This window comes from Oncorhynchus masou, chromosome 28 (assembly GCF_036934945.1).
Source record: "Oncorhynchus masou masou isolate Uvic2021 chromosome 28, UVic_Omas_1.1, whole genome shotgun sequence".
NCBI classification, from domain to species: Eukaryota; Metazoa; Chordata; class Actinopteri; order Salmoniformes; family Salmonidae; genus Oncorhynchus; species Oncorhynchus masou.
In genome coordinates this window covers 18659040-18672011 of record NC_088239.1, presented here as the reverse complement: position 1 = coordinate 18672011, position 12972 = coordinate 18659040, and the positions used below count along the sequence as shown (strand labels likewise).

The window sequence follows — 12972 nt, the reverse complement described above, 5'->3', positions numbered from 1 at the left end:
CCTATCAATAGAAATACATTCTCAAAGAATTTGGGATTATCATCATTAGGACCATAAACATTAACCAGATTAATATGATTATTCAAAAGAGTTCCCTGTATCTACATGCTGTATCAGTTATAATATTGTCCACTTGAAATGGAACAGAATTTGTTTTAAACATAACACCACGAGAAGAGAAACGGAATGCTATTACCTACCCTTGCCACCTCCTGCGTACTTTAAATAGCTCATCCTTCAACAAGTGAGTATCTTGTAGAAACACAATAGAGGAATAAAGTTGTTTAAACCTAGTAATAACCTTTTTAAGCTTGGGTAGTTTACAAACTCCATGGACATTCCACAAAGTACATTTGTTTTACATTTGAAGTCATCTAACCAAAGATGTAAACATGGAATAAGCTATAGCATAAAGGCATATCTAAAATATGCTTAGTAACCACAAGGACCACATTAATATGTTGTAGTGAGGAAAATATGTAAAGATCTGTTGAAACAAACATAAATCTATCCTAACAGGAAAACACTGAATCCCATTCCCTTGTCTCCCTAACCGAGACACCCAGCGCTTCCTCTCCCACCTCCCTCTAATCGTAGAGTGTAGTCTGGTGGACGACTGATCTGTTACAGGGAGCAGTCTAACTAATGTGACGCTTAACAAAACAGTGTCTCCTGCCTTCTCGGCCATTACTCCACATGAACAAAACAAAAGGCATATCTTGAAAAGATGTTGTGTGAAATATCACACCAAAAGGCATATCTAGGAAGATATGTGAAATATCATGTAGTATTCGTTTGAAAAGTAGCAAAGAATAGCTCCACCTAAAACAGTAACGCTAGTTAGTGAATCCTAACTAACGTTACAATATGGACAGTCCTAAATAGTTGTAGATGAGCCACAACATAGGGTCTACCAAGTAGCAAAATGGCCCATACATACAGTGTTAACATAGTATACCATTAGTAAGTTTATAAACCCCCCCAAAAATATCAAAGCTCAGAAATGAACAGGCTACTTGAGATAAAGTGATACCATTGAATATACGCTACGTTACCCAAAGACCCTTGCACATGATGTTGATGTCAGGCTTGCACGTGAGTGTCAATCATTTTAGTCCAAGGATATGATTGAAACTTAAGTCATCATATAAAGTAGTCCCGATGCTTCTCTGTGGTCCAGAACGAATAAGGTGCCGACGTGTCCGTTGACATGGAGCTAAACATCTTGTCTGACATTTTAGTGTTTTATGTAATCCAATGGAAGCGATTGATTAACATAATTAAACTTAACATGGCGTCCAATGCTCAATGGACAGCTATCTCGCCTGTCATATAGAGATTCAAACTCGTGTGACCGTCGATTGTAAGCCAGACATAGTTTAGCTGGGAAGGCTATTCCAACGGCGATGTTTCGGGACCTGAGCTGGCGTTTCACCCCATCGTAGCCTTTTCTTTTTTTGGTGCAGGTCCGTGGATAGGCCAGGGAAGAACATGATCTCTTGGGTACATCACCTTGCCCATACACAGACCTGGCTTTCTGCATCACTTGGAGTTTGAAAGTCTTGAAAGTTGAGAAACTTAATGATAAGGACTCTGAGAGGGGTGGTTTCTCGGGCCTGTAGGAGCCTGAAGCGAAGGGCTCTTTCAATGCGCAAGGCGTCCGGAAAGTTGTCCGGCCCTAATGCCTCTGTAAGCCATCTCTCTCATGCAACTACGTCACCCTTTTCCACTTTTTTGGGTGGATTAACCAGTCTCTCAAATTAGACCTGTGGTGGTTCTCGAGCGAGCTTAGTTTTGAAGTAAGGTCCGCCGCCTGTTTATCCAACTTTACGGTCATTGAGTTGAAAGGGACGACAGTAACTTCCACCATGCTAATGTGTTCCTCTGATTCGTCCAAGCGCGTGAAGTTGTCTTGATGGTCACGTTTAACCTCACTAATCCCCGTTAGGACACCTTCAAGTTCGATGAAAAGGCCTGCCCTCATGGCAAAGATTGCTTCCATAACCCCTTTGTTCTGATTTAGGTTGTCTACATCCTTGGTTGTCATGTCAGACTCGTGGTGTGAGGAGCTTGCAGAGCTAACTGGGTTAGTAGAGCTGGCTGAATTAGCAGGGCTAACTGGTCTAACCTGGACCACGTTGTCTGTGATATGTTCATGTTTTAGGAGGACTATGTTTAAGTCGATTCATAATGGATGTAGATACGCCTGACATTGTCCTGTAAAAGAAGTTTAGCCGCAATTGGCAGGAGAGATCTAAGAACATGTCCGCTCCGCCCCGTTAATACACATTTAATACATCTAACAAACACTGAATAAGATGTTAATACATGCATGTAATAACACTTAAATGACAATAAATAAGCAGATTGGTTTTGCTAAATGCTGAGTTCCTGTCCTAACTGATGTGTCTCCCAGGGCCTGGAGTCTATGTGTGAGACGATAGAGGAGTGCTGGGACCATGACGCGGAGGCGCGCCTCTCTGCTGGCTGCGTGGAGGAGCGCATCTCGCAGATCCGCCGGCTGACCAGCCCCCCTACCTCGGACTGCCTGGTCTCCATGGTGACCTCTGTCACCAACGTGGACTTGCCACCCAAAGAGTCCAGTATCTGAGTCTCAACCCGACCACCACCAACCCTCCCAACGCAGAGCTGCAAGCAAGCAAGCATACAAAACAACCACTCGTCGTCTTCTTCTTAAGTCTCAGCGGATCTCAGAAAAAAAACATGAATGCAGCTGCTATTTTATCCTGAATATTTTTAATTATTAATTATTATTATTTCTATTTGATTTCCGATCGGATCACTATTACCAGCACACTTCTTCTATACTTTTTTTTATCAATACAGGACAAAAAAAAGCTAAATGGACATCTCAAAAGCGCATTCAGGTGCCGACTTATGAATGCTGACAAGGTGCAGGTACCTCAGATGTTTTCAGCTCTCAGTAGTTTCTTTGGGTTTAGTTTATTCCTCTTTTTCTGTCTTCTGGACAGGATTGCCTGTGACAGAACCAACCAACTCACCCACCAACCAAGCAACCATCTACCACGTTGGACAATACAACAATGCTGCATAAACCTTGTAGGAACATTAAGACTGTTACACACAACTAACCTTCCTCAAGGGATTTTAGTTTTCAGAAAACGTTTCCTTTCCGACAGCGTGTCCCATACAAACCTTCGGAACTAACGGGTGTCTCTAGAACACAGGGCAAAGTGGAAAACAACTGGACTCATTTCTTTTAGGTTTTTTCTGTGTTCAGACTGGTGACTATGGATGGGGTTGGCTACAGCATTCTTATGAGTGCATGTTGAAAAGTTCAAAAGGAAATGGCTTACATTCAGAGATTGGACATCACATCATCTGGATAGTGCGTTTGGTATGGAACTACTTCTCAGGTAACCAGTCTCAAGGGGCAGGAGATGTTGATTTGAGGTGATATCGCAACGCGTCCCGTAAAGTAGGGCGAGAGCCACAACTGCCGCCCTTGAGTGGTCGGAGGGGGCAAACTTTAGTGGGGGGGGGGCTTTTCTGACTTGGTTCAGAGCCTTTTTATCTGAGATCAAAATGGAGTCTAAACACAGAACGTGCCCAAACAACCACAAAAAACACAATCGGTGCAAGACCCTGGGGAAGATATGTATGCATTTTGGGTGGGTGTGTGTTTGCGTGTGACTACTTGTGCAGTGAGAGTGACTGTGTGTGTGTGTGTGTAGCGGAGAGGGATGGAGATTAAGACCATAAAGTTTCAGCCGTAAACATCTGAAGATAAGTTAAATGTATTTTTGTTCAGTTTTTTTTCTCCTCCTTTATTTCAGTCAGTAGATTGGACATTGGGAGCTAAGGACCTAGACTCTTCTCCACAGAGGCCCATCCTAGGCCTCAGCAAAAGCCTATATCCTTCACTAGTGTTGAGCGGGAGGGAATACAGTTGAATCATCACTGCCTGGTCCCTTTGTTATTTACCTCTTTTGCACAGGGACCAAACTGTTTGTACCGGGTAGGTCCTGCATTGTAGAACCGTTTTTGACAGGGCACCGAGCGTAACAAGCGGTTTAAACTTAACTTCATCACGATTAGTTACACGTTCTCATTCATTAGAAGGAAAAAAAGAAACTGAAAACGAACATGGAACTTTTTTTGTCTTAAAAGTGGCACGCAAGAAACCACATTTCCGTATGCCATAATGTAACAGTGAATGTCCACAATGCTGCTGTTTCAACTCAAAGATGAATATATTTCTGTGTTCCTTTTTTTCTGTGCATTACACGTGCAACTCTCAGTAGTAAAGGAAACATGCATAAAACAGCAAAAGTCATGTCTACCAACGTACAAGGCTTCCGAGGTGAACAATACAATCTAGTAGAGATAAAACATAAAACGAAACGCAAAAAAAACAAAAAACATTAATGAACCACAGACCACCTCAAACCAGAGATACCTCAGATTTTTCTACGTGTATGAGTTCTGTTATATATTTTGTTAGTTGTGTTGACTTGTATTAAGTATATTTTAATGTGAGTTTTTTTGGCTTATATGATTAGGGAGTTTTGGAAAAATAGTGCTACCGCAACATGTTGTATAAATTAAAGAAAATAGTGTAAATAGCTGTATACAGTTGTAGTATTCTACCAATATATGACACCTAGGCATTATTCATGATTTGTGCTGGCTCCCCCCCCCTCTCCGTTACCTAAAGGGACATTGAACCTTGTATTTGATTTTCCTCCCAGAAAAACAAATATCCACCCACCCACCACCACCACCGTGTCTCACCTGTAATATTTTTGCATACCCCAGGATATACCTTGGGTTTGTCATTGCTTTTAAAATGTATTTTAATGACTTATCCCATTCCTCTATAAAAAAAGAAAGCATTTATACAGAAAAGACAAATTGAGAACTAAGAAATACCATTGAATTTCCTTATACAAAGCAACGCATCTCCAAATTAGTTTCTCGATTTATAGCGTTCTAACTTTTTAAAGCATAGTCATATTTTTATGAAATTGATAGCGCCTTTGGGGGAGGGGGGGGTGTCCCTGGATTCTCATCCCTTCATCTCCTTTCCTCACACATTGACTGACGAGACACCATGGCGGCGGCTTCAGCACCTTAGCACTACATCCTTCAGACGAGCGCTTTAAGTTTTATTCACGGTGTCATACGGTCTTTTAAGGTTCTACATCATTTACCAGTGTTCCGCATGTGTGTAAGTGGAACCATGTGCGCAGAGTCTTTCAGGGTGTTTTAGGGATACCCATGGAGAAGTGAGAGCATTGAGACACTCGTGACTTCAATCTCTTGTCATCATGAACCCCAGTGATTGATGTGGGCCTGCAGATCGCTGTGATCCAGCTGCTTTGAGTAGGAAAACCACAGCTAGCTTTATTTTGAGCTTTTGGGCTTAGGAAACTTGAACATGTATTTAGGTCTGTTAAGAGACTGCTTTTCAAGGAGCCCCACTTTCTCTGTAATATTTGCCAAGAGGGTAAGAAAATAATTTCTCTTTCTGCCAAGGTAGAGCACGCTTGTTTAGCACTTTTTAGTTTCTCTGGATTGACTCCCCACCATTTTATCATTAACCAGAATGGAAGTATTCTTGCTTTGATTTCAATGGCCTGTTAGCAAATCGGGGTTATGTTTGTGTCAAATTATCAGGTTAGTGTTTGATGTCTATCTTTTCAGGAAGCTTATTGGAACACTATGGTTTACAGTATTTCTGCTATAAATGTAATGGGATCAAGAAATTGCAAGTTTGGATATAAATGTAGCAAGCAATATCTACAGCAATAGTCCTACATATTGTTTCTGGTATGACAGAATAACCTCATAGGTACTGCAATAGGCCCCTGAGCTAGCGACCAACCAAAACATCTTGTTCAAGATGCGCTTTGTTGTCAAGAGGAAGGTTGGTGGGTTTGCTGATCCCCAAGTCATGGTCATAATGCTTGTTGAGTTATGATAGGTTTACCTTCAGTTGTAGACCTTTGACCATGAAAAACATGTCGCCAAATCCTTGCACCTCAGTCTGAAAGAAGGGGAACCAAAGTCTTTCTTTTTTTCTATATTTGAGAGAATTGTAATGTGTCCCCACTCTCACTTTCTGTTTATGTGGAACAGCGGAGACAAAATCCTTCTGTCCTATGATCCTTTGACTTTGATGATTTGAGACGCTAGACAAAATAATCTGACATTTTTCCCTTGCTTTGACATTTTTGCCACCTTTTCCAGAGCTAAGTGGATTAATTTGATGGGGAGGGAGTGTCAGTGCAGGGAGTAAGGTCTACAAAAGTGAGTTGTTAGTTGTTGACTTCCAAATTAAAAGCTCTAAAGTTTCTTTCCAAATAGTGGCCCGTTGCACTCTCAGCATTACATTTGTCGTGCGGTCTTAAGGGTTTAATTCTTTCAGGTTTTTTGGGGGGGGGTCACTTATGATGAATTATGCAATACCAATCGGTGGTTTTAAAGTTTTAGCCACAATGGGAAAGGCAAGTATTACTCTGGTCTTTCATCATTGTCTGGGTTTTTACTCTGGTGCCATTTTAATGATTCTACCGTTACTCTAGTTTAGTCTTATCTGAGAGCAGAGGGATGGGAGCTGGACGTAACACATCTTTCCAAATGAATAGTTTAGCTTTAGTACATTGGACATAGGGTAAAATCAGTGATCTATTATTACCAATACTCACATTTGGGTTCATGATGACAAAGCTGAAGTCTTGGAATACAAACAGCATGTAATATCAGTAACATTGCTATTGCTGGAGCTTTGGACTAAAATCCTGAGGTGTTCTGATGTTGTGCCTTTTATTTTCCTCATCGTCGTTGCTGAAGCCACTGCTGCGGCGCCCCTCTTTGTTTGTTTGTTATTAGTACCTGACAAAAAAATGCTATATATATATTAATATTAATCTATATATTTTAATATATATATTAATCTATATATCAATATATTAATCTATATATTTTAATATATATATTAATCTATATATTTTAATATATATATTAATCTATATATTTTAATATGTATATTAATCTATATATTAATATATATATTTTAGTATATATATTAAACTATATATATTAATCTATATACTAATCTATATATATATATTAATATATATATTTATATATATTTTTATTTATATATATATATATATATATATTTATATATTTATATATATTAAAATATATATATGTATATATATATATTTAAAAAAATAAATATATATATATATATATATATATATATTAAAATATATATATTAAAATATATATATTAAAATCTTAAGTGACCAGCTGTAATTCTGGATGCAGTCTTAGATCCAGGTTGTTCAGGAACCAATTACCTCAGACCTCACGTGAAACAGTGTTGCTAGCTGGATAGTCGTCTACTACAGAAAAATTATGTACACTTTCGTCATACCAACAGGAAACCTCGTTTGTACTGGTGTAACATGTATGATCCACCCCTTGACAATGTGAAAATCCTCTTCCTTTCCGAGCTTCTCGCCTCTAGTTTTCAACAGCTAAGAAATGGTATTGTATGGAAAACCATGTTCAAGTGCTTCCTCTGCTACTTTCCCAGCTGAAATTGTTAGTGTACACTGGTTTGACAGCTCACTCTGTCATCTGACAGAACTGAAGAAAAAAAAACATTTAAATTAGCTGAGATTTCATTATAGTCCTGTCTACCTCACTAAAAATGCCACAACAACACTAATTACCATTGTACCCTTAGATTGGTCATCAATCCCTCTTATACGTCTACTTCTTTACCCAACTCTCTGAGCATCTTTTAGTGATATTACGTTACTTATTTACTGTACATGGACAGTCACTCAGGCCATGTGAGCGTTACCTGGTTTTCCAAGAGATCAGTGTTCAGGTCCTGTGTCAAACAGGACGAGCTGTGAGCCCGGGCAATCGACTTACCCTCAAGTATTAAGATCTTCCCCAGCAGGGGAGAACTATTGATTCTAAATGCCAATGACTAAACGCTAAGAACGTCCAATATCTCTGTAGCCTCTGGGTTAGTAGAGCTTGCTGCTTTAAAAAGCCACTTCCATACAGTGCCAGTTTCTTTCGCTCCTTTAAAACCAGGTGGAATTTGCTGTTGGTAAACAATGTCAATGTGGAATGTTTTTTTGTTCCTCATAAGAGCTCATCAGTGGCTCTTTGCACATGGAAGTGTTCAAACAAATCCGAAAAACTATTCCACTGCAAAGAACTGATTCACAATGTCTTTCTTCCAAGACCCACCAAAACAAGGGTGCAGGATTCGGCAAACGGGTCAAGGGGGGTTTCTTGTTTTGTCAAGGGGTCTTATTTAAAAGTGATGTTTCTATACCAGGATACGTGAAATGTAAATGTTGTAGGTTATGTTTCACTATTGTAGCTAAATTGTAGAACAGAGATGGCTTGTACTACTGATTTTAACATAAATATACTCAAATAAATCTGTATAAGATAAAATGTATACGGAGAGTTGAGATTGTTGCTGTAAACCCCTCTTTTGGATTGAAGAATATGTTTAAAAGTTTTATGTATATGAAATGCCCTGGAAAAATCCAACATCCATTGTATTGCCGTAATGACATGAGGACTTTTTGAACGATCAGTGTAACATAGTTCTTTAATTTGCAGTGGATCATTGTTCCTTTTTACTGTGGTAATTTTAGAACTCATTATCCAAGTAGATTTGCCTAGTTGTTGGGGTGTGGCTGTTTCTACTCTGCACTTGGTGCCAGAATAAACCAGTATGAATGTAGTATTTGCCCAGTGTGAAACAACTACACCCTGACTGTTAGAGAAAAAATACTAGAATGGATTATTTCAATTGTATCTTTTTGTATATGAAAGTAAACAATAAAATACTGTTAAAGCATTTGATTGCAGCATGTTCCTACTTTATTGTGTATGTGTTGTCCATTTAGAATGACCGTTCATCAGAATTATGTTTAAGTTTTCTAATGTGCTAGGATGTTAATCACACCATAATAGAAAGAGATTCTATCCATCACAAGTTTTTGTGATAATGTTGCGTGTGTTCTGTGTAGCCTCAGTGGCCTTGAAGGGAGCTGACAATGTTTATTCTCTGGAATTTGAAAATGCTCTTCATGCAGTGAACTACCATGCAGGAGTGGGCTAAATGCCTCAACTATTGATAATTACACAAGATTACTGCACATTCGCAAATTAAATATGAACTCTCCAAGGCTGTTCTATGGAATGTCCTAAAGGAACTTATATTAAAGCACAGCAGCAATTTAGTGATTTCAATGACTTCTCAATTTGTTCTTGCTTGAGATAGTGTAGTCTGTTCAAGTGCTTTGTGCTAACTGTGTCCCCTGGCTCAGTTGCTACCACATAAATATAACATGTTATTGTGTCATGATACACTGAAAATATATACATAATTTTTGTAAATCAATTAAAGACCTTTATTTTTTTATTTTCACTTTGAATTTAGGCTCTCCATACAAACACAACCTGTGGTTTGGTTATGTGATAGGCTAAATCTATTGATCGGTGATGAAAAGGGCATTCTTTAGTGCTTGATTGTAGTTTCAATTAAATGCAAAACGTGTTGATAGAAATTCAGTAAACTTTAATCCATAAATCCAAGACCAGTAAATTCCTTTGATGCCACTCTGTTTATACCCCTGCCACCAGAAAGCAATGATTATATTTCTAGTACTTCCTTCACCAAGCTTGCGTTGTTGTTGTTGACCACATGTGTTTCAAGTTCAACAGTTTCAAAGAAAGCTCATTGGAAAATGAAACCAACCGGCAACTTGATTAGCGTCATGGCAGCAACATTAAGACTTACGGGTTTTCCTATTTTGCCTTAAGTGTTAGATACGAAATGTATTTTGCAGCTTTGTAACATTTTAATATTATGCACTACCCCAAATTATAACTATGAGCTGAAATAAAAAATCCCCAAAATCTTCCATACAAAAAGATTATTTCTCTAAAATGTGGTGCACACATTTGTTTACATCCCTGTTAGTGAGCATTTTTCCTTTGCCAAGATAATCCATCCACCTGACAGGTGTGGCATATCAAGAAGCTGATTAAACATGATCATTACACAGGTGTACCTTGTGCTGGGGACAAAAGGCCATTTTAAAATGTGTGGTTTTGTCACACAAAACAATGCAACAGGTGTCTCAAGTTTTGAGGGAGCCTGCAATTGGCATGCTGACTGCAGGAATGTACACGAGCTGTTACCGGTAAATGTAATGTTCATTTATCTACCATAAGCCGCCTCCAACATTGTTTTAGAGAATTTGGCGGTGTGGCCTGACAACTGCAGACCGCGTGGAACCACCCCAGCTCCGGCTTCTTCACCTGCGGAATCATCTGGGGTGGGTATGTCTGTCTCATAAAGGCCTTTTGTAGTGAAAAATTCATTCTGATTGGCTGGGCCTGGCTCCCCAGTGGGTGGGCCTGGATGCCAAGTGGGTGTGCCTGTACACCTACCCACTCATGTGAAATCCATAGATTAGGGCCAAATGAATTTATTTCAATTGACTGATTTCCTTATATAAACTGTAACTCAGTAAAATCTTTGAAATTGTTACATGTTGTGTTTTTGTTCTATATATAAACTAATATGTAATTTATAGGCCTATAGTGTATTGCATTGGGACCAATGGAGTGGGTGGAGTAGAAAGTGTTGTTGGGCATATAGACCTGTTGAGGTCTATTTCAATAAAACAAGCATTCGTTACAGAACATTTTAGAACGTTTGCAGCGCGCTGGTTTTCAAAGCATTAATTACTCTGTTATTTCGAGATGAGCTAAAGCTGCAACAAGAGGGGAGAAATGGTCAACAATGCTGACCATATCAACATTTTTTATTTGGACATTTCTGAATTGATATTTGGCTGTAAAGGTAAATATGAGGGACAAGAAGCAGCTAGCCACAATGACGTTCATTTTGAGAAGTCAGCTAACTTGTAAAATACCTAGGGTATAACTGGCTAGCTACTGGCTAGTTCAATTTCTCTCACGATTATAACGCCAACATTTTAAGAAAAAGGGCATATTATTGACCTAAAAGGTTAGCCGTTGCTAGCGTATCCAGTGTCAGTGATACATAGATAAACCATGTACTGTCTATCTATGGGAACAACTGCAATCATATGGTGGATTGGAAATGATGCAGACAATTACATTGATGGAAGCCACAATCTATCTGCAATATTAAAGCTGATCCAACTCCCTGAAAAAAACATCTGCAATCATGTTCCTAGCAACATTGCTAAAATTAATGAAATAAAATGTTACCTGTAATGGGGATCTCATGTAGTTTAATTGTCATCTTATTTTCCCACTGTACCTAAATTTCAAGGGATGGATTCCCACTAAACAATTTTATTTGTCAGCACTTAAAAGGCCAAATCTGGTATATGGTTTGCCTCATATTCATTGTCGACTGGTATCATTTTAAATTGAGCATATAGCTCAACATGTAAACAATGTGTGAGGTTCGCTATTCTTCCACATTTTGTTACGTTAAAGTCTTATTCTAAAATTGATTAAAAAGAAAACATTCTCATCGATCTACACACAATACACCATAATGACAAATCAAAAGTCAATTACGCTATCATACTCTATCTAGGTTTATGGCTGCATTGGCAACGCATGTCATGTGAAAAACTAAAAATGTATTCACATAACGGATATACTGAGAGAGAGTGACAATCAAATATAAAACAGATTGGAGATCTTCAAAGAATCAACACTTCATGATTCTTCTCATGACTTCAACATGTACAAATAAGATCATATGTAAAGATTAGACATCTTAGTCTAAACAACAATAGGTACTTGAGTAGTAACAAGTAGGCTACTATTACTAAAGCATAATTTAAGGTGAACAAAAAAAAAACTCCATACCAGCGGTGGCTAACCTTGCTCCACTGTTCCCTGATCTACTGGGTTAACGGATTTATATTCCAGCCTAGAAATAGCCCGCTTAATTATCAGGTGTATTATTGCTGGGCTGAAAGAAAACCCTGCATATCCAGCAGACCTCCAGCAGGGTTGGCCTGCTCCAATTGCAATATGTTTATACATTTTGTGTGATGTTTAACTGTATTTATGTATACATTATTTGCTAACATAGGTAGGCCTACACATGGCATATAGGATATACCCTTAGTCTCTTAGGACATTCATTGGGACTTCTCTCTTCATCGCAATCAGGCTTTACATATCTGAGGACATAGACTTTACATAGACTGGAACTGGAGAATATTGTCATGTCCTCCAACGTAATTACCTCACCCTATCCAGTAGTCTACTGTACACTCCCTTTACTGACAGCTGGAGCTGCAATTTCACCCTGTCATGGGGGCTGTTATCTACAAATGCATTTGGAGTCTGTATTTTTAATTTACAAGGATTACATCAAGATAGCTAGCTAATAAGAAGTTAGTTAGCTGATCACACTTAATTCACTTAGCAAATTTGACAGCTACCAGCTCAGTTGAGTTTGCCTATAACGTGGCCTACTGTAGCAGCTAGCTAATAATATATATTTTTTTACTTTAAAAAAATGTATTCTCCCACTGCCTGTTTTTTGTGTCCTTACAAAAACAAAATAATGTTCAACCGTCACAATATTTTTGGTGGTAGCAAAGCGCAGCCATGTTGACAAATGGAATGGGGGGGACAGGTGTGTTTTGTCTCCAGAGCGGTTTAGAACGTGCGCGTGCTGCTCTCTCCTCTCGCTCACGTGACTCAGCCTATAGCTCTACTGCTCTCTCAACACACACACACACCGCTCCAGCCCTCCCAACCACTCACTCACTCAGCAACAGCCTGACAGTCAGCAGCAGGTCACAGTGAAATATGTTTAAGATAAATTCCATTGCGGCTGCGGTGCAACTTAGAAATGGGCACGCAAAAAGCAACCTGCGACAACAACAACAAAAAACATTCACAAGCGAC

General features: G+C 38.9%; 1 protein-coding gene across 1 annotated transcript in view; it reads left to right on the top strand.

Moving 5' to 3' along the window:
• LOC135517299 (activin receptor type-2B-like) overlaps nt 1-6944 on the top strand; it is a 65521-nt gene extending 58577 nt beyond the window's left edge. Inside the window, exon 11 of the mRNA XM_064941472.1 lies at nt 2417-6944. Coding sequence (XP_064797544.1) covers nt 2417-2611 — 195 coding nt within the window. The 3' untranslated portion in view covers nt 2612-6944. The remainder of the gene's footprint in view (nt 1-2416) is intronic.
• The last annotated feature ends 6028 nt before the right edge of the window (nt 6945-12972 follow it).